Source organism: Aplidium turbinatum, chromosome 4 (genome assembly GCF_918807975.1).
Source record: "Aplidium turbinatum chromosome 4, kaAplTurb1.1, whole genome shotgun sequence".
Classification (NCBI taxonomy): Eukaryota; Metazoa; Chordata; class Ascidiacea; order Aplousobranchia; family Polyclinidae; genus Aplidium; species Aplidium turbinatum.
Genome location: NC_137475.1, coordinates 17,561,101 through 17,578,000, shown reverse-complemented (window position 1 = coordinate 17,578,000; position 16,900 = coordinate 17,561,101). Strand labels below are relative to the sequence as shown.

The window sequence follows — 16,900 nt, the reverse complement described above, 5'->3', positions numbered from 1 at the left end:
GTGATCAGGCTGTGCATGTGACTGAGCCCCCTCAGCCCCTTAAGGGATATAGCTTGTCTTCTCCCGCTAAATCGAGTTCTCAACAGCAGGATTGATTTTTTGAATACCAAAATAGTAGGACGTTTTTCGATAAGACGGCCTTGATTGGTTACGATGGTAATAATATGCCATTTGTCTTCTTTAAAAATCGTGTTACGGCCTTGATGGCAGCTTCGCCCTTTAAAGGAACTCGTTTGACTTTGTTACAAGCAGCTTGTGTTAGAACAGCTGCGCAAACGATTGCTAATTTGGTTTCTGACACTCCTGGCTTGTCAGAGGAAGACAGGATAGAAATGTCGTTAGCTCGCTTGTCCCAGCGTTTTGGAGTTTGTGGAGGTCTTTTCGCCGAACCGGAAATTAGAAAGTATCGCTATGGTAGCAAATTGACTTCGATCTTTTCCAGTGATTTGAAAGAGTTTAAAGATGAATTGTCACAGTGTCTGCTTTACGCGCAAGCTTATGGTCAGCGTGATAAATTAAAAAGACGTTTTGTTTTGGATTTGTCTAAGCGACTCCCGTTTGACGCTAAGCAGCGTTATCTTGACTTTTTAGGTGATCAGTATGGTGGTACTGATGAGCCTACTTTTCAGAGTTTGTTTGAATTTGTAGTACGGGAGGAAACGCGCAAGTCGACTGATTTTAGCATTATGCTAATGGGCGATTCTGGTGAGTCGCAGCATTTTAAAAAGTTTGGCAAAGGAAAATTGCCTTTATGTCCGGTTAGGCAGACGTCGGTAAAACCCCATGATAATGTGATTTCAGGGAGTCCACAGTACTCGACTGCTGTTGGCGCACCGCGCGGTGGTGTGGCCAGACGTAGTGAAATACCGGCATGTTTTTATTGTTCGTCACGTGGTCAAGTTGAATATCATTTTTTGTCTAATTGTAAAGATTTTTTGCGCTTGACACCTAAAGATCGGAGAGATGCCATTGTGAAAGCTGGCAAATGCTTGAATTGTTTGCGCCAGCATATGGTTAGGGATTGCGTTCATGCAAATAACTGTCGTAAGTGTGGCCCTAACAACGATAGGAAACACTATTTTCTTCTGCATGATTTTTATGTGACGTCACGTGATTCTCTGGATTCGGTCGGTAAAGATGATGCTCGTGCCAGAGTTCCTGTGCGTAATGTTAAGATTGGAAATGTTAAAGCAGCTTTTAATCGCGTTACTGCTGCTCGTGTTTTGAATCCAATGACTGGCAAATCGAAGTTGGTGTATTGTCAGCATGATCCTGGTTCGCAGTTGACGTTTGTTTCGAGTGATTTGGTCTGCAAACTTGACGTTAAACCGTATGACAAAGCGTCGTTTAAAATGGATACTCTGGCTGGTCAGAAACCTACTTGTGCTAACCTTGTTAAACTCAACATCCAGTCGTTAGAGACAGATGAACTGTTTTGTGATGTAACTTCGGTGGTTAACCCAGCTTGGGCTGACGATGTTAAAACTTTACCGCATAAGCAGGATTTAAGTGGTTTCCGTCATTTTCATGACGTGAATATGTTTCATTTGCACGATTGTAGTACTGTAGATGTACTGATTGGCAACGTCAACACTTATTTGATGTGGGCAAAAGAAGAGCGTGTTGGTGAGAATCGTAGTGAACCACATGCTTTGCTCACTCCTCTCGGTTGGTTGGCTTGTGGTGGTAAGTCACCTTTAGATGAAAGCGTTGCTAACGTGTGCAGAGTGCAGACGTCTTGAGAGTCGGATGTCATCTCTGGCTTTCAGCGTAAAATTGAGTCTCGTGATATGGAAATAGCAGACCTGAATAAAGTCATTCAGGATTTGACGTTGCAAAATGTAACCTGTGAATTGTCTCGCAATGACATTTCGGCTAGAAAACTTGTTGAACCGAATATTGAGTTGAAAGATGGTCGATTTGAGATACCTGTACCGTTGAAGGAAGATATTGATTTACCTAACAATTTTGTGTTGGCGTCAGATAGAGCTGCTGCTTTAAGGAAGAAAGCTTTAAAAGAACCTGAACTTCGTGATTTCCTTACTGACACCATGAAAGATCTTAAATCTAATGGCTATATCGAGCGTGCTGGTGAGGCAGGAAATGTCAAGGGATTTGAATGGTATTTGCTATACTTTGTGACGTCACAATTGAAAAAGCGTATTGTTTACGATGGCAAGTCTGAATTTCGAGGAACTTGTGTTAATGATGTAATGTTTTCGTGTCCTGATTTGTTAAACCCTCTGGCAGATGTCTTGGCCAGATTTCGGTTTAGTGGATTTAGTTTCGTGGCCTAAGTACTTTTTTCACATTTTGGTCTGTTCAATACGTAAGCCTAATTTCATTGAACTGCTTACGTACACAGGCAGTGCTGTTCGGATCGTGAACGAACGCCCTTTGGTACCTTTGAGTGACGACCCTAGGGATTTTACTGTCATCACCCCTGCCTCACTTTTGACCCCATATTTAGACCCATACTATGCTGTTGGGAAACCACATGATCGTGACCAATTAAGAAGGGATTATCGGTTCAATTTGTCACTTTCTCAGCAGTTTTGGAGCAAATGGATAGATTTTTACTTGCCAGGGCTTCAGGGTCGGAAAAAATGGCTAAAAATGGCCGAGAATTTGGAGCCTGGTAAACTTGTAGTGGTAGGTTCTCTCCAAGACATTGGTAAACGTGGGAAGTATCAACTTGGGAGGGTGCATGAGGTAGTTCCACAAATTAGGAAAGGGAAGCCTGTGGTTCGTAGAGCTAAAGTTGCCGTCTGCAACTATGATGAGAGTACGGGGAAAGTGAAAGTAGACTACGTGTTGAAGGATATTTCGTGCCTCGCCCCCGTAAAGAACACTTAAGTGTTAGGGTTTGAGCCTGGTTTTGTCTGCGGTGCCCGACACTTGTCTGAGCCCAGAACGGTCGGTTATTATCGCAACCATTGTACATAGCGTCATTTTAGCGTGTACCTATGGACAATAAGCTGATGAATTCAATGAAGTTAAAGAAAGATGTAATCAAAGTTACAGAAAGCTGAAAAGAGTAGGCTACTCGCAAGCTTAAGTTGTTACAGGAACTATGATTTAAAAAAAATATTTTAATTTTTTGGGAACGGAACCGGACGGAACGGAACCGGAACGGAACGGAACCGGAACGGAACGGAACGGACCGGAACGGAACGGAACGGAACGGACCGGAACGGAACGGAACGGAACGGAAGGGAACGGAACGGAACGGAACCAATTTCATGTATCGTCGTGTATTATTCTTATTGTTATTCATTCTTTGCATGCCCTTTGTATTTACGTATTAACTTAGACGTGAGTGATTCAAACAATTTGTGTATCGTGTGTTTTTATTCATTGGCTCACAATTGTCGTCAATTCTTTTTTAGTTATGCCATGTCAGACTGTCATAACTAGGGGCCGCTATGTTCCCGACAATTATTCACCAAATCAAACGTCATATAAAACCGTTATGGTTTACTTAACCTAGCTGGCATCTTACGTCATGGAAATTGCTAGAAAATGTCCAAATATTGCACCATCGTTCGTAAGACCTGATGAAACATTGCATCACCACCTTTGGACACTTGTTAGAATTGCGCAACAATGCCTTTCATTATTGCGTCACAGTTACTGTTTACGTGAGTTTGAGATATCGCAAATTATTCTAGTCATTCGTAAAATGGTTGCTTGAAAGTTGGAGGCATATTTAACTGTTTGCTTAGTGCTTGCCAGCTGGACGAAAATTCTGTCTTTTATCTAAGTAATTTGGATTGTAGTGACAAGTTTTTAGTGGTGTATCGCGTTTCACCCCATTTTCGACAGCTTTGAGGCTATTTTTACAGAAATACACTTTTTGAATAGACGTTTCAAAGGAGTGTTTCTTTTTCGGTCATTACATACAGACGAACTGATTTGGGAATCTTATGTTACAATTTTCCCACGAAGAGATTATGGTTTACTGCTGTGACCAGGTACACAGCATCAAATAATAAAGATTTTGTTAGATCTAATTTGATGCACAACATGCATAAACTGTTCACTCGGTTTTGAGTCATGGTGGAGCGTAAACAATTCTTACAAATTTCAGTGTGCTAAAACCACGTTTTCAACTCGCAGCCGTTGGAGATACTGGTTTACGTAACAAATTTTCAAAGCAACAAAAATATTTGGAAAAGTGTTTCGAAAGTCGCAATCAATGATTTCCTTGAGTTGATATCATGAAGTGATACGTTCCGGTTTGTAGCTCAAGCTCGCTGGGTAGTTTTCTTTCAAAAGTAGCCTACCAACTCATCCAAAATGTCATTGCTGTACAACTTGTTTAAATTTGTTCCACATGCCCGCAACTACACATCAGACATGCGATGACATTTCCATAGGACTTCAAACTTATCTTTAACATCTTTGAGATTGTTGATACGTTTGTTAACAAACTACCAACAGCTAACGAATCCTTTGCAACATAGCGTACTGTACGGTCAATAAATTGCGTGTGTAGTTGTGTACCTACTATGTAGTGTATGATTGAGCTGGTGAAGCGGAGTCGTTGAAGCGTTCCGTTCCCAAAAAATTAAAATATTTTTTTTAAATCATAGTTCCTGTAACAACTTAAGCTTGCGAGTAGCCTACTCTTTTCAGCTTTCTGTAACTTTGATTACATCTTTCTTTAACTTCATTGAATTCATCAGCTTATTGTCCATTCGTCGTCGTCGTGTGAGCCTCTGGGGCTGAAAAACATTGAACAGTTCTTTATCGCTGCATAAATAGGTTAGTAGAGTGGATCTGGCTTTGGATTGTAATCTACATAATGCAGAGAAGCACAGGTTTGAAACTGCTCAAGTAGGCTGCTTGGAAATGGGATAGCTTTCTTTAGAATTTTCTATCTGTTTTGGCTGCAATTGAAACTGACATAAGCTTCGTCGATCAATTAGGCTACTTAAAAATGATATAATATTTGGACAACCCTGCACGCCATGAACTCCAACTTTAGTAGCCTACGTTTAAGCAATAACTATCCATAAGCAGAAAATAGGCAGGAAGAATTTACTTCCTTCAATCTTGCTTGGACAGTTTTCCAGATATGTTGGATCCATTATCATATGCAGCAAAAATAGTACACGCTTAGCCAAAGCAGCACTAGTTTCCAAGTTAGAACAACATAACACGTTCAGAGATCAGCAGGCTTAACAGCATCAGATTTCACGTGTTGAAGCAATTTAAAGCCGGACTCAATACGAGAATGGTTTGTTCTTGATTAGAAACATCTAAAGCAGCACCTACAATGATCGAAAAATACTTGTAACTATGCATTTCGTTCAAAAATTTGTTTATTTTTATGTTGATAGCCTAAATTTTTATTTTAGTAGTAAAAATTGGCCCCCTTCAAAAGTGACAAAACGAAAAACTACTCGTTTTTCCTTTTCAATGTTATGCTAGGGAGGAAAGTTGCCCGACTTCCGCCCCCCCTCTCGGAGCCCCAGCTAACAATCCAATGGTTTTACATTTAAAAATGACGCTACAGCACTGGACGTGCTGCAGCGGTTAAGCAAACATCGTTTATGGGAATCAACACCTTATCAATTTATGAGTCTAATTTATAAGGGCTAGCCTACTCAACTGGGGCATTTCGTGCAAAAATCCAAGGGCGGTATTTTGCGTTGCTGCGCTACTGCCGCGGGCCGTAGGTTACCGACCCCTGGTTTAGACCTATATAGCCTATGGTACTATGGAAACAAAGTAAATTGACTTGAAAAAAATTTGCTATGCAATTCTGTGAAATAATTCGTTTTATTGCTAGCTATGGTTTGAATGATCAATTCTTAGCTCAGCAAGTGTGTCTGAGGATTCCATTTTCTAATAAAATTGCTCCATCTAAATCAGGGTTTCCCAAACTGTGGTCCGCGGACCATTGGTGGTCCGCGACGACTGCACAGGTGGTCCGTGGCGATATGACAAGAAATTAAAAAGTCACACATATATGTTGTACTGTACGTACGGTACCCTGTCAAGGATAATTGCCGCAGTTCTTTGCAATAACTTAAATGATTTCGAAAGCTTTTGCTATCCAGTATCGTAAATCTTACTTGTTACACCTTCGTTGCAGTTAAAAAGTTGTTTACGAAAAATTCTCGTATTCCTCGTCTATTTTGACTGGATTTTAAACCCTTTTGTTGTTGCAAAGACTGATCTGTACGGACGCGAAGAAGAAGAATTCGCCGAATTATCATCTGATCGAACTTTAATGCTTAGTTTCAATCAAACAGCTATTGCATCTTTCTGGTTGAGTGTTGTGGAGGAATACCCATTGCTATCGCAAAAGGCAACTAAAATTTTATTGCCTTTTGCCATGGACCTATACATGTGTGAGACAGCATTTTGAGCTCTTACCAACATGAAGACAAAATACTGGTCCAGACTTTCCGTGGACCCTGACTTACGAATTTGCCTTTCACAAATAACTCCGAGAGTCGATGACTTATGCAATAAGAAGCAATCCCATCCGTCCCATTGATGTTGTCAGTTTTTTAAATAAACAAAATTCGGTTTTATTTAGTTTTACCTTTGCATTGGGGGTCCGCGAATAAACAGATTCACAAATAGTGGTCCGTGGCCCAAAAAAGTTTGGGAAACCCTGATCTAAATAGCTCGACAAATCGAAAATCAGTCACTAACACCAAGTAGACTACGTTGTAGCCTACAATTCCCCTACAATTACACTGGATACTTGCATGACTGCCCAGTAGGCTACCTACCAAATTTGAAGTAGACTGTGATAAGTGAATAATTCTAAATCAGATACGCTCATGGACCCGTCAATTTTAAATCGTTTATAAGAAAACACGAATCCAGTGAACACTGAACACCTAACATAACCTTCTTTTTTCTACAACTAGCAACTATTTGAGCAACGAATATTGAACAACAGCACTTTTAGGGTTGGATGCACATGCACCAACAGCAGATCATCCACCGAGCAACGATTTAGCAAAACGGCCAATTAAGCAGTTTCATCAGATGACTATTTCTTTCTTTATTGTACTAACCGTAATCCACTAATTTGAATCTACCATTCATTGCTCAGCTTGATTTTTCATTAACTAATCACAGGTGTTAGCTTAATGGGCCATTTAAAAGGTCTCTTGTTGATAATTAATTCTATTTCATGATCTATCAATCCCAATTATTTGGTCAAATATCTTTCTCAAACCGACACTCAGATAGTCATATAGCCTATTATGCTTCACCACTCGAGAATTCTACACTAGTTTAAACCAAGAATTTCTTAGAAAAGGATAAACAATAGTATTGCCAGATATACTTTTAATTGCAAGAAAAAAATGTTGCTAACGTAATGCAAAGCTTGCCATTATTTATTAGCCTTAAACTAACCATGAAATAAATGTATAGGACATTTTATTAACTTATCAATGTAATAGTGTTTGCAAATTTACTTACAAGCAAATTACAGGTTTGTCAGGTGTTGTACTATACTCTTTGACGCCTGCTACATCTGTTAGATGCTTTTCGGAATTTCCAAATTTAAAAGTGTCAAGTGAATAGAGAAATTTTTGATAAAGTTGTAGTTTATTTTCAGATTAATAAGGACTGTAAATTGTAAATAGCCCACTCTTAAAAACACTATTGCATGAATGAGTTGCTGTCAAATTCAATTTGGATTAACTTTGTGCGGTTTAATATCTTGCGTTCTTCCGTTTTGTAAACTTTCGGCTAGTTTTAAAGCAAAAAGGTTTTGGTCTACCTATATTTTACAACATTTATGCTGTACTTATTATGTGAAAAAACTGCTAGCACGCTTATGCGCCTTCTCTGGTCAGCAAGTTGGACGTTCCGTAGGCTACTTCCAAAAATCCATATTTAAACTCACAAAGCAATCCCAGCGTTTATCTGAGGATAACAGCAAATGTTCAACGATTGCGTATTGTGCTGAAGAAAGGCGTAAACATTCTCTTAACTATTTTGATCATTTACTGTACAAGCGCCTAGAACCCATGTAAAAAACAAACAATGTTTTAAAACAAGAAAAAGTTAGAACAGTTTACACGGATATAGGACAAATTGACCCCCGGACAATTGCCTCCGGACAATTCCATCAAACAGTGCAGTAAACTTTTTTTTAATTAGCGCTAATGGTTTGATTCTTATTTGAGACAGAAATATATATAAACATCGCCACAAGAAATGTAAATTATGAGCGATTCCTCTTAAGAAGTCAAGTAGGCCTACAGTACATTGTGATTTTGGTTGAACAGTCTTGATAGCGTTTTTTGGGCGGTGGTGCAGGGAATCCTGCAACCACTTGGTTAATTGTTATCGTTGCTAAAGCCTGCTCGCTCTTTAATGCGTCTATAAACTTCCAAACGTTTGGATGACATGTAGTAATGTTAGCTTGAAGGTGGTTATGCCATCCTTCCAACGAATTGTTTGTGCAGAGAAGATCTTCCACTACACGATCATGCATGCTCCACATGCTGATTGGAAAACGGAGTGATCGTCTATTGATGCGTAGCCTTCTTCCGATGAAGACATCTTCAAAGTAATCTACGATCGAGTCAACTTCTGTTGGCATAGTATCCTGAAGTGCTTTAAACGCGCTAACGCACTAAACGCAACAAAAACAAACAACTACGTCATTTGGTCGAATGAAAGCCAGAGCTGGAAGCATACCAATTTTTAGAGCAATGTCAGCATCTGCCTGATATTGGACTTGCAATCCTTCCGCCTGCCTTCCTTTGTTCGGTGTAACGAGTAAAGATGTTCTTCGCGCTATGAATGAACTTCACCAAGTCATGTTTAAATCTTATTATTCTCTTGTTATTCATTATCCGGGGGAAGTTGTTCTAAGGGGGCAATTGTCCGGGGGGCAGTTGTCCGGATACCGTTTAAACAACTAAAGATCAATAGATCTACGAAAACACGCATAAATATAAAGCACAAAGCGAAAAGGATTTAAAAGCAAAATGAAGTGCGAAGAGAATGACAATGAAAAAGTTTCAGAAAGTATTGTTGCACACAATGTATCATTAAGAGAATGACAAAAAATCTAGATACACCCATCTAAAGCTCTACAGTATACACGAAACGGGCCTTATCACGTTTTGTAACAAGCCAGAAAATGGCTGGTACTTTATTTGTGTGTCCCTTGGAAGAAATCACCAGCTACGCAACATGCCAGTGCAGGATCTTAAATATAGCCCACAGTGAGCTACATATAAATTTTCTCAAGTCACTTAAAATGTCTAGTAGGCTATTAACAAGATTAATGTTTTTGCCTACAGCTACTCAAGAATGCAAACCTGGTTCGACTCCCGGCTTCAGCTGGTTGTCGAAAAACACCGCTCACCTCTACCCAGGGTGTAATAAATTGGGTGGGCATAGTTGCTGAAGTAAAGGCGGCCGAGAGAAAGGAACTGGCCACCCTACTCTCCTTAGTGCCGAAGGCTTAGTATAATGAAAACCTTATCTTCTCATTCCCCATAGCTCAGTATCTGAGTATGGGACCTTTACCTTTACTTTACTCAAGAATACGTTCTAATGGCAAAACCAGACTATCATATAGAAAGTCAAGGCATCTTTACAGCATATCTCATGTGATCTCATTGAAACCTTTTCATTTCTGCAGAGAAGCATGAATGAAAAGTGGGAAGCTAACAAGAACGATTTGGAGACACTTCATGAGGTTGATGACGACGATACAAAGCAAGTGCTTCCAAGATCATCAAACCATTTGTCTTGCGCTTCTTCGCATGGAGTGTCGGTCGTCACTGCAAAATAATATTTACTAATAGAGCCTTTAACGTTTACAACGAGTTTTGGCCTTTCATGACAGTGTGTCTTAGTGCTATTGTGTCATATTAAGTCGATACCTCATTGATTTCCCTGGCTGTTGCTGGGCAACGGTTGGTGTGTTGGACGCGAACCGGTGAATGGTGACGCAACCGTGATAGCATGATGGTCGAGGCATGACGGTCACTTGCGTCATGCCACCGGTAATGACGTCGTAAGAGTAGACAATGTCGGACGCTTCTGGTCCGTCGCCTTTTCCTCCTGTTTAAACCAATGGAGATTCAACTTTGGTTTAGACTTTAGACTATGGACTATGAACATTGAACAACAAGTGTTGGAAAATTTTTAGTTTGAAGTTGATAAACAATTTTCAACATTAGGTTCATAAAATGTTTGGTTATGGCTGATGGCAATTCTTATTTTTAAAGCTGATGCATCAAAAACCGATCTCAACATCAAGCTCAACATCTCAATCTCATCTCAACATCTCAATCTCAACAACAACATCTCAATCTCAACAAGCATCAAGGCCGATCTCAACATACTCAATCATTGTTGCAAAATTTTAACAAGCACAAAAATCTTTCGAGTTCAATCACTAAGTTTGGAAAATTTTAAAATATTTTGCATGTATTACAGCAAACATAATAAGAGAACCGGTGAAGATGAGAAGTAGAACGAAGAATTATTGCTTTTGCTCAGTGGTGGCTGGTGAGTTTATGAAAGTGTGAGTGCTGCGGACGGTCGCAGCCCAGCCGCGTCTTTGCTGAAGGCGAGTAAATCAGTGGGAGGTTCATGGTATGACCTCCCAAGAAAAATTTGAAAAATTATAGCCTATCTAACTTGGTACATTCTGAGTGCATATTCACCTCTAAATTGTAATCAAAAGTTACTCTAGAGCTTTTGCGTTATAAACTTTATCATGTAGAGGCAACTGCAGAAAATATATCACTCATATATCAACTAGCTAAATCATATATAGTTATTAGTCTCTAAACCCTTGACAGCCTGTTTCACCCAAAAAGAGGATAATCAGAAGGTCCTAAAAAATATGCAAAAACAATAAATCGGTAATACCTGATAAGATATTAAATATTATAGGCTAATCTTAATTTAATCTGCAAAAAATATCAGAATTACATTGGGCTACCTCCATCGATTATTACAAAAGCCTCAATTAAAATGTTCAAACTGATAATCAAGCAGATTGATTCCAACTTCTTTTGGGACGTCACAGGTGTTGGAATCAATCTGCTTGATTTTCAGTTTGAACGTTTTAATTGAGGCTTTTGTAATAACTAGGGCCATTTTTATTTTGACCTAAAAAAAGTTTTTTTTTTACTTTATTTTGACCCATGGCCCCCTCTAGTGTCTGGCCTGATTTGTCACATTTTTCTTTGAAACATTAACAGTCTGAGTTGCTGGCAAAATGTGGCAGGATACTCGAAAAGATAGCGATTGCTAAAGAAAAGTTAAAAGCAGTTAATTGATAAAAAGTTCATGTGTTATTGTTATTTTAACTAGAGTTAACTAAACATGATTTATTTGCCACTCCCACATACTCAACTGGCTATTTGGTGAGACTTTTGATCAATGCAGCCCAGCCAAGTCCAGCAGTTTAAACCACTGGTGATGGGTCTGTTTTCTTTTTGAAGCTGCTTAGTTGATAGTTAAAACTGAAAAGTACCTGGGCAGTTCAACAGGCATAGGTATACCAGAATAGGTTAGGCATTCACCAATTTAATCTTTGGGTATGTTTAACAGATACCGTAATACCTTGCAGCTGTTAGAGTGCCTTGTCTAGTGTATACTGCTTTAGCTAACATAGCCCAATGATATGTCAAACAAGTATGAATGTTTTATTTTGATTATGCAAAAACTATACCTTTTAAGTTGTTCCAAGCTTTAAAGTATGCCTAATTGCCTTGAACTAACAGGTACTGATTTCATCATGAAAAAACTCATCACTCATTATTGTAGTCATTTTTGTGGTTGCTATTATGGCATGGTTTATTCAAAATGACATTTGTCTCTCAGTGCATTTTATTAGCCATGCTTTTGTGAAAGTGATCAGAATTGAAAGAATTAAATCAAGCCCCCAGATCTTTTTATGCCCACATTTTTTAAGTGGTTGCATGACAAGTGTTTAACACAAAATCAAGAACTTTAGTTTTGCTCCAAGTGCGGTATATTTAGACACTGGATCTTTTCAAGTTATCGCAAGTCAAATACTTTGTAATATGCATGAAACATTGTAGTAACTTGACTGTATTTGGATTAAGTTTTTGCAGTGTGCTACACTTTATAAAAAAAATGGAGTGGGCAATTTAACGTAGGCTACAGTATTTTCTCAAAATTGGGCAGAATTCCATGTCTGGCAACCCTTGTATGGGAATGATAGCCACAGTAATTTTTATTTAGCCCTTTTCTAAACATAACTGCTGTAAATTTTAATGTGCTGGTTATAGAGTTGTATTGAAAATGGTTCAATACCCGAAATTGCGATATACCGGTCATCATCATCATCATCCGTTCAGTCGTTTACGACTCTCGGTCGCTCTATACGTCATCTTTCTCCACATCTCTCGATCCCACGCAGCCTCCTTCAATTCATGCACTCCCATGCCACTGTCATTTACAATCGTGTCAAGCCATCTTGTTTTCGGGCGCCCCCTTCCTCTTCCTCCGCTCACCAAACCAAGCATGATGTCTTTTTCCATTGATTTGCTTCTCATTATGTGGCCAAAATATGAAAGTTTTGGTCCACTAGTGCTGAAATCTATTTATATTGTAGGCTAATTTTGTTTCGACACTGGTCAACACAACTTTTCTTGCATGGAGTTTTTCAATGGATTTAAGGTAATTTTGGGGTCCTGAATCCAAATCTGACCTCAGATTTATCCTATCACTTCAGGTTTGTGAGATGTGATAACAGCAAATTGTTACTTTTGTCAAAAGTGGAAGATTTGACGTTGCGTTTATTGCACGTATACACATTTTGCTATATCCAGAAATCCAGGCCATGTAGTACATAAGTAGCTGAAATACACCCACCAAAACAAATTTGATACCAATTTGTTTTCTAAGCAACATTATTAACCATGCATTAGTAACAAGCTAAAAGGGAGGCTAAAAGTATAACTGACCCCCACCCTGTCAATGTTTTGCATGAAACCACAAAGATTTAAACAGGCCTATGGCAATGCTTGTTCAGTAATCTTATTTAAGCTGTTTTGGCCAGTCTAACACTAACCTTTCGTTATAGCACTGCATATGTTGGTGATCGAAGCGTAGATATGACTAGGCTACGTTACCAGGAAAAATATAGAATAGTGGGATGAAACTTTGGAGGTTGCATCGAGTTGATCAGGAAATCATGTTTATCGATGAGTTAAAAGCAACGCGAGGTTGATCCGAGCGGGAAAGAGCAGCGTATCGGGAGAAGGTAGTGTGTGATAGTCTAAAATATTGAAATATGAAAATACAGATCCAGTGTTGTTAATGATATTACGTCATTGATAGATGATATGAGTCCATTCACGATATGCAATATATACTTAATTCATATATTGCTATTTTATTTTATTGATGATGATTGTATTCTTCATTGAGCTGCAGCATGCTGATGAAACAACAATTGTTTACAGGTAAATTGATAATGAAACAATGGATTTAACATACTATGACGTCACACAATTACTGGCGGGTTTTGAGGTTTGCTGTCTTGCGCGCTCGGATGCTTACTGCAGAGCTTCTGTTGTTGGGGAATTGAGCTTCTGATCGCTGGAATCGTCTTTTCTATGACGTAGCCCCTCCACGAGTGAGCCCGGCGTTCCAAGCTTTCCAGACACGGAGGGAACCTTCGATTGAGAGGGAGGCCACTTTTCTAGCCACCTCTGCTACCCCACGAGCAGGAACACCCAAGGCCGCCAAAGCCCGAGCCTACGACGAACGGAAGTGACAGGACGTCCCTGCAAGGGCGCTTCCTGTCTTCCAATATGTTTACACATAACTCGCCGTACTTGTCGTGTTTCCTGTCGGCGGCTTTTCGAAGGGAATCCGCGCCGTAATCGAACGGGCAAGTGACGTCACATACAACCGTGACACCGTCAGGGCGTTGCAGGACAATGTCAGGGCGCAGATCAGCACCGCCCGCTTCCACGTGTTGTGGAACCGTACTATCTATGGTAAGCAAGGGTTGCCATTCGGCAGGTACATGCTTCACGATCTCCCACAATACTGAATTGTGTCGTTCCGTGACAACAGGCATCACGGTAGGGCAGTGGTTCAATATATGAGGGAGAGTCTCTTCCGCTTTCCCACACGCGCGACATATGGCAGGTTTATATGGGTGGCCATGGCTTGGTTTTGATTTCAAGGGAAGTAGGTTTAGGCGGGCTTTATAAGCAAATGCACGGTTCGCGTGATCCAGGAGCTCCGGTCGCCGAGTCCAAGAGTTCGAAAATCCGGACAGACAGTGGGCACTGACCGTCTTGCCTTGGTCAGGTTTGAATTCCCACTGTCTCCTCCACCACAAGTCATTGTGTTGGTGGAGGGTCGGAACCACTTTTTTTCTTAGGGGAGGGGTGATTTTGGAGCTCCCCGCGGTCAACTCGAGACCGCCATCCGGGCGTGCGGACCAACGTACATTTAGACGACGGGTAGCCGCCGGGACGCGGCCCCACAAGCTTTCGCCTGTTGGGCACGGTCGAGAACGGGCACCTTCAGGTGGGGGGTCCTTATTCAAGTAACTGGCTAGCTGGCACGGGGTAGGATCTGGAGTGCCGAACCTCAGACTGGCACAACGCCTAAGCTGCCCGAAAGCGATGGCAGAGACACGGTCGTCAGGAGACGTCAGCATCTTGAAGGCCTGGGCTATCGAAAGCGTGTCGCTTTCGCGACACAGATTCAACACCCCAAAGCCCCCCAATGCAGGCTTACAGTAAAAGAAAGCGCTGCACGCCCACCTGGGAAGACGCCACGCCACCTTCAAACACTGCAATAACAGTCGATCGAGCTTCAGAAGCTCATACTGTCTGAAGCGCCGCACTCGCAGATGGTATGACGCGGACGGAAGAATGATAGAATTAAGTGCCAGAAGTTTCTGGCTTGGAGTAAGGAAAGATTTCATTAAAGAGGAAATGTGTTTCTCCAGGGTGGAGATGAAAGGTTGGGTAAGGGACGCATCCGAGGCGTAACCGGTTCGAGCGCCAAGATATTTGTACGTTTCGCCTTTGGGGATGACTCGGATTTCCTCCCCGGCTAGGGAGAAAGGTTCCGGGTCGACCCGCAGACGGGATGCCGACGCTTTCCTATAGGATAAGGTGCCACACTTGCGTGGGTTGAACCGTAGCCCGGACCAGGAAGAGAAGGGATCAGTAGTAGATAAGAGGGAGATCATCTGCTCGCGATCGGAAGAAACGAGACAGATGTCGTCCGCATATGCCATACAACGTACTTTGATGTCTTCTTTAGCAGGAAGGTTGTAGCCGCAATCCGTTTTGTCACGGACGCCCCTGAGGAGCACCTCGATGACCAAATTGAATAGCAGCCCAGACAACGGGCAGCCCTGACGGACTCCCCGCCCCACAGGGATACGGTCGGTTTCACCATTGCCACAGCGGACGGTGCAGGTGTTAGCGACGTATATGTCGGAGATGCACTCAATAAGGTCTGTGGGGGCGTCGAAATGACGCAGGACCTCGGCTATGCATTCGTGCCGGACACTGCCAACGGCGTTTCGAATGTCCAGAAACGCAACCGACACAGGCCTTTTGCGTGACTGTGCATCCGAGAGGATGGTGTCGAGCATGAACACATGCTCGTAGACGCCCTCCGTGGGCATGAATCCCTTTTGCTCTCGGCTGATAACATTCCCCTCCACCGCCCATCGCTGCAGGCGTCGGGCCAATACGGCGGCGTAAATCTTATATATGTTTCGGCAGATGGAGATGGGCCGCCAGTTGCTGACGTCGTGCAGATCACCCTCAGGGTCTTTGCATATGAGTGTGATCCTGCTGGTTCTCCACTGGTCCGGTACACGACGGTTGATCCGGCAGGTCTCGAAAAGGCTGGCCAAGAGTCCCCCTCTTGGGTCCAGGGTCTTCCAGAAACCGTAGGACAATCCGTCAGAACCAGGGGCGGAACCGACATCAAGCGACTGGAGGACCGCCTCCACCTCCCGGGCCGTAATGGGACCTTCACCGTCATCGATGAGGGAGAGGTTTACATTGCCATACTCGTAACGGTAGGCGTTCATCCACTCAGGCATCCGCGAGCAACTCCCAGCTTTAGGAGCGGCCATGTCACGTCGAAATCTCTCCTCAATTTCATGAGGGGAATTTCGCAGTGAAGGTCGCAATTTTTTCCTTCAACAATCCGACGGACCGTTCCCTTCGCGTCCCGCGAGAAGGCGGCTCGCAACTCCACTCCCCTACGATATCGGGCTCCGTTCCCGCGCGAACCCCCGCCGTCCGACCGAGGAGAACCCCGTTCGAACGACGGCGAGCCGCGCGAGCCCGGGCGCCACGATTGAAGCGTGGTTTGCGAGGACGTGTCCTCTTGGGCGGCGAAGTGCCAGCGGTCCACTCTTCCAATTCAATGCAGAACTGGTCGAAATTTATGCCACCCGCTAAAGTAAGGTTCACTAAACTGCAAAGAGCCCGCCTGGAGCTCTTCGTCTTACTTTCCCTGACCGGTTCAACAGGGTCTTGTATGGATCGTTGAGTGTTGGGTGTGATGGACATCCCTGGGGTAGTCTGTGGGAGTCCGGGGTCATGCGTGGCTTGGTTGCATGCCATGGTGTCGCTTCGGGGTCGAGTCAAGGTTTGGGAAGAGATATCGATTCGACCACCGCTTTACCAGTCAGTTTAACTCTTATTTTTGTGGAAACAAAGAAAGAGCTAACAAAACCAGCAGGCGCCAGGGCAGAGGACATGTGAAGAGAGGAGCGTTCTTCCCGGCTATCAGCACAAGGCTGAGCACTCGCTAGTACAGCGAGCAGCTGCGATTCGCTAACCATAACGGTGTAGCTTCCACGCAAGCCATTCAGACTTTCCAATCAACGATATGCTTCTCGGCAGCCGATTTGTAGCAA

At 42.3% G+C, this 16,900-nt stretch overlaps 1 protein-coding gene across 2 annotated transcripts in view; it reads right to left on the bottom strand.

Annotated features, from left to right (window-relative positions):
• Positions 1-7,313: 7,313 nt before the first annotated feature.
• LOC145768111 (kelch-like protein 24) overlaps positions 7,314-16,900 on the bottom strand; it is a 71,418-nt gene continuing 61,831 nt past the window's right edge. Inside the window, exons 11-12 of one of the 2 annotated variants that reach the window (XM_082579583.1) lie at positions 9,885-10,065; positions 7,314-9,799 (exon numbers count right to left, since the gene is read on the bottom strand). In XM_082579583.1, the coding sequence (XP_082435709.1) occupies positions 9,691-9,799; positions 9,885-10,065 (290 nt within the window). In that variant the 3' untranslated portion in view covers positions 7,314-9,690. The remainder of the gene's footprint in view (positions 9,800-9,884; positions 10,066-16,900) is intronic. The other variant, XM_082579584.1, reaches the window with a different exon arrangement.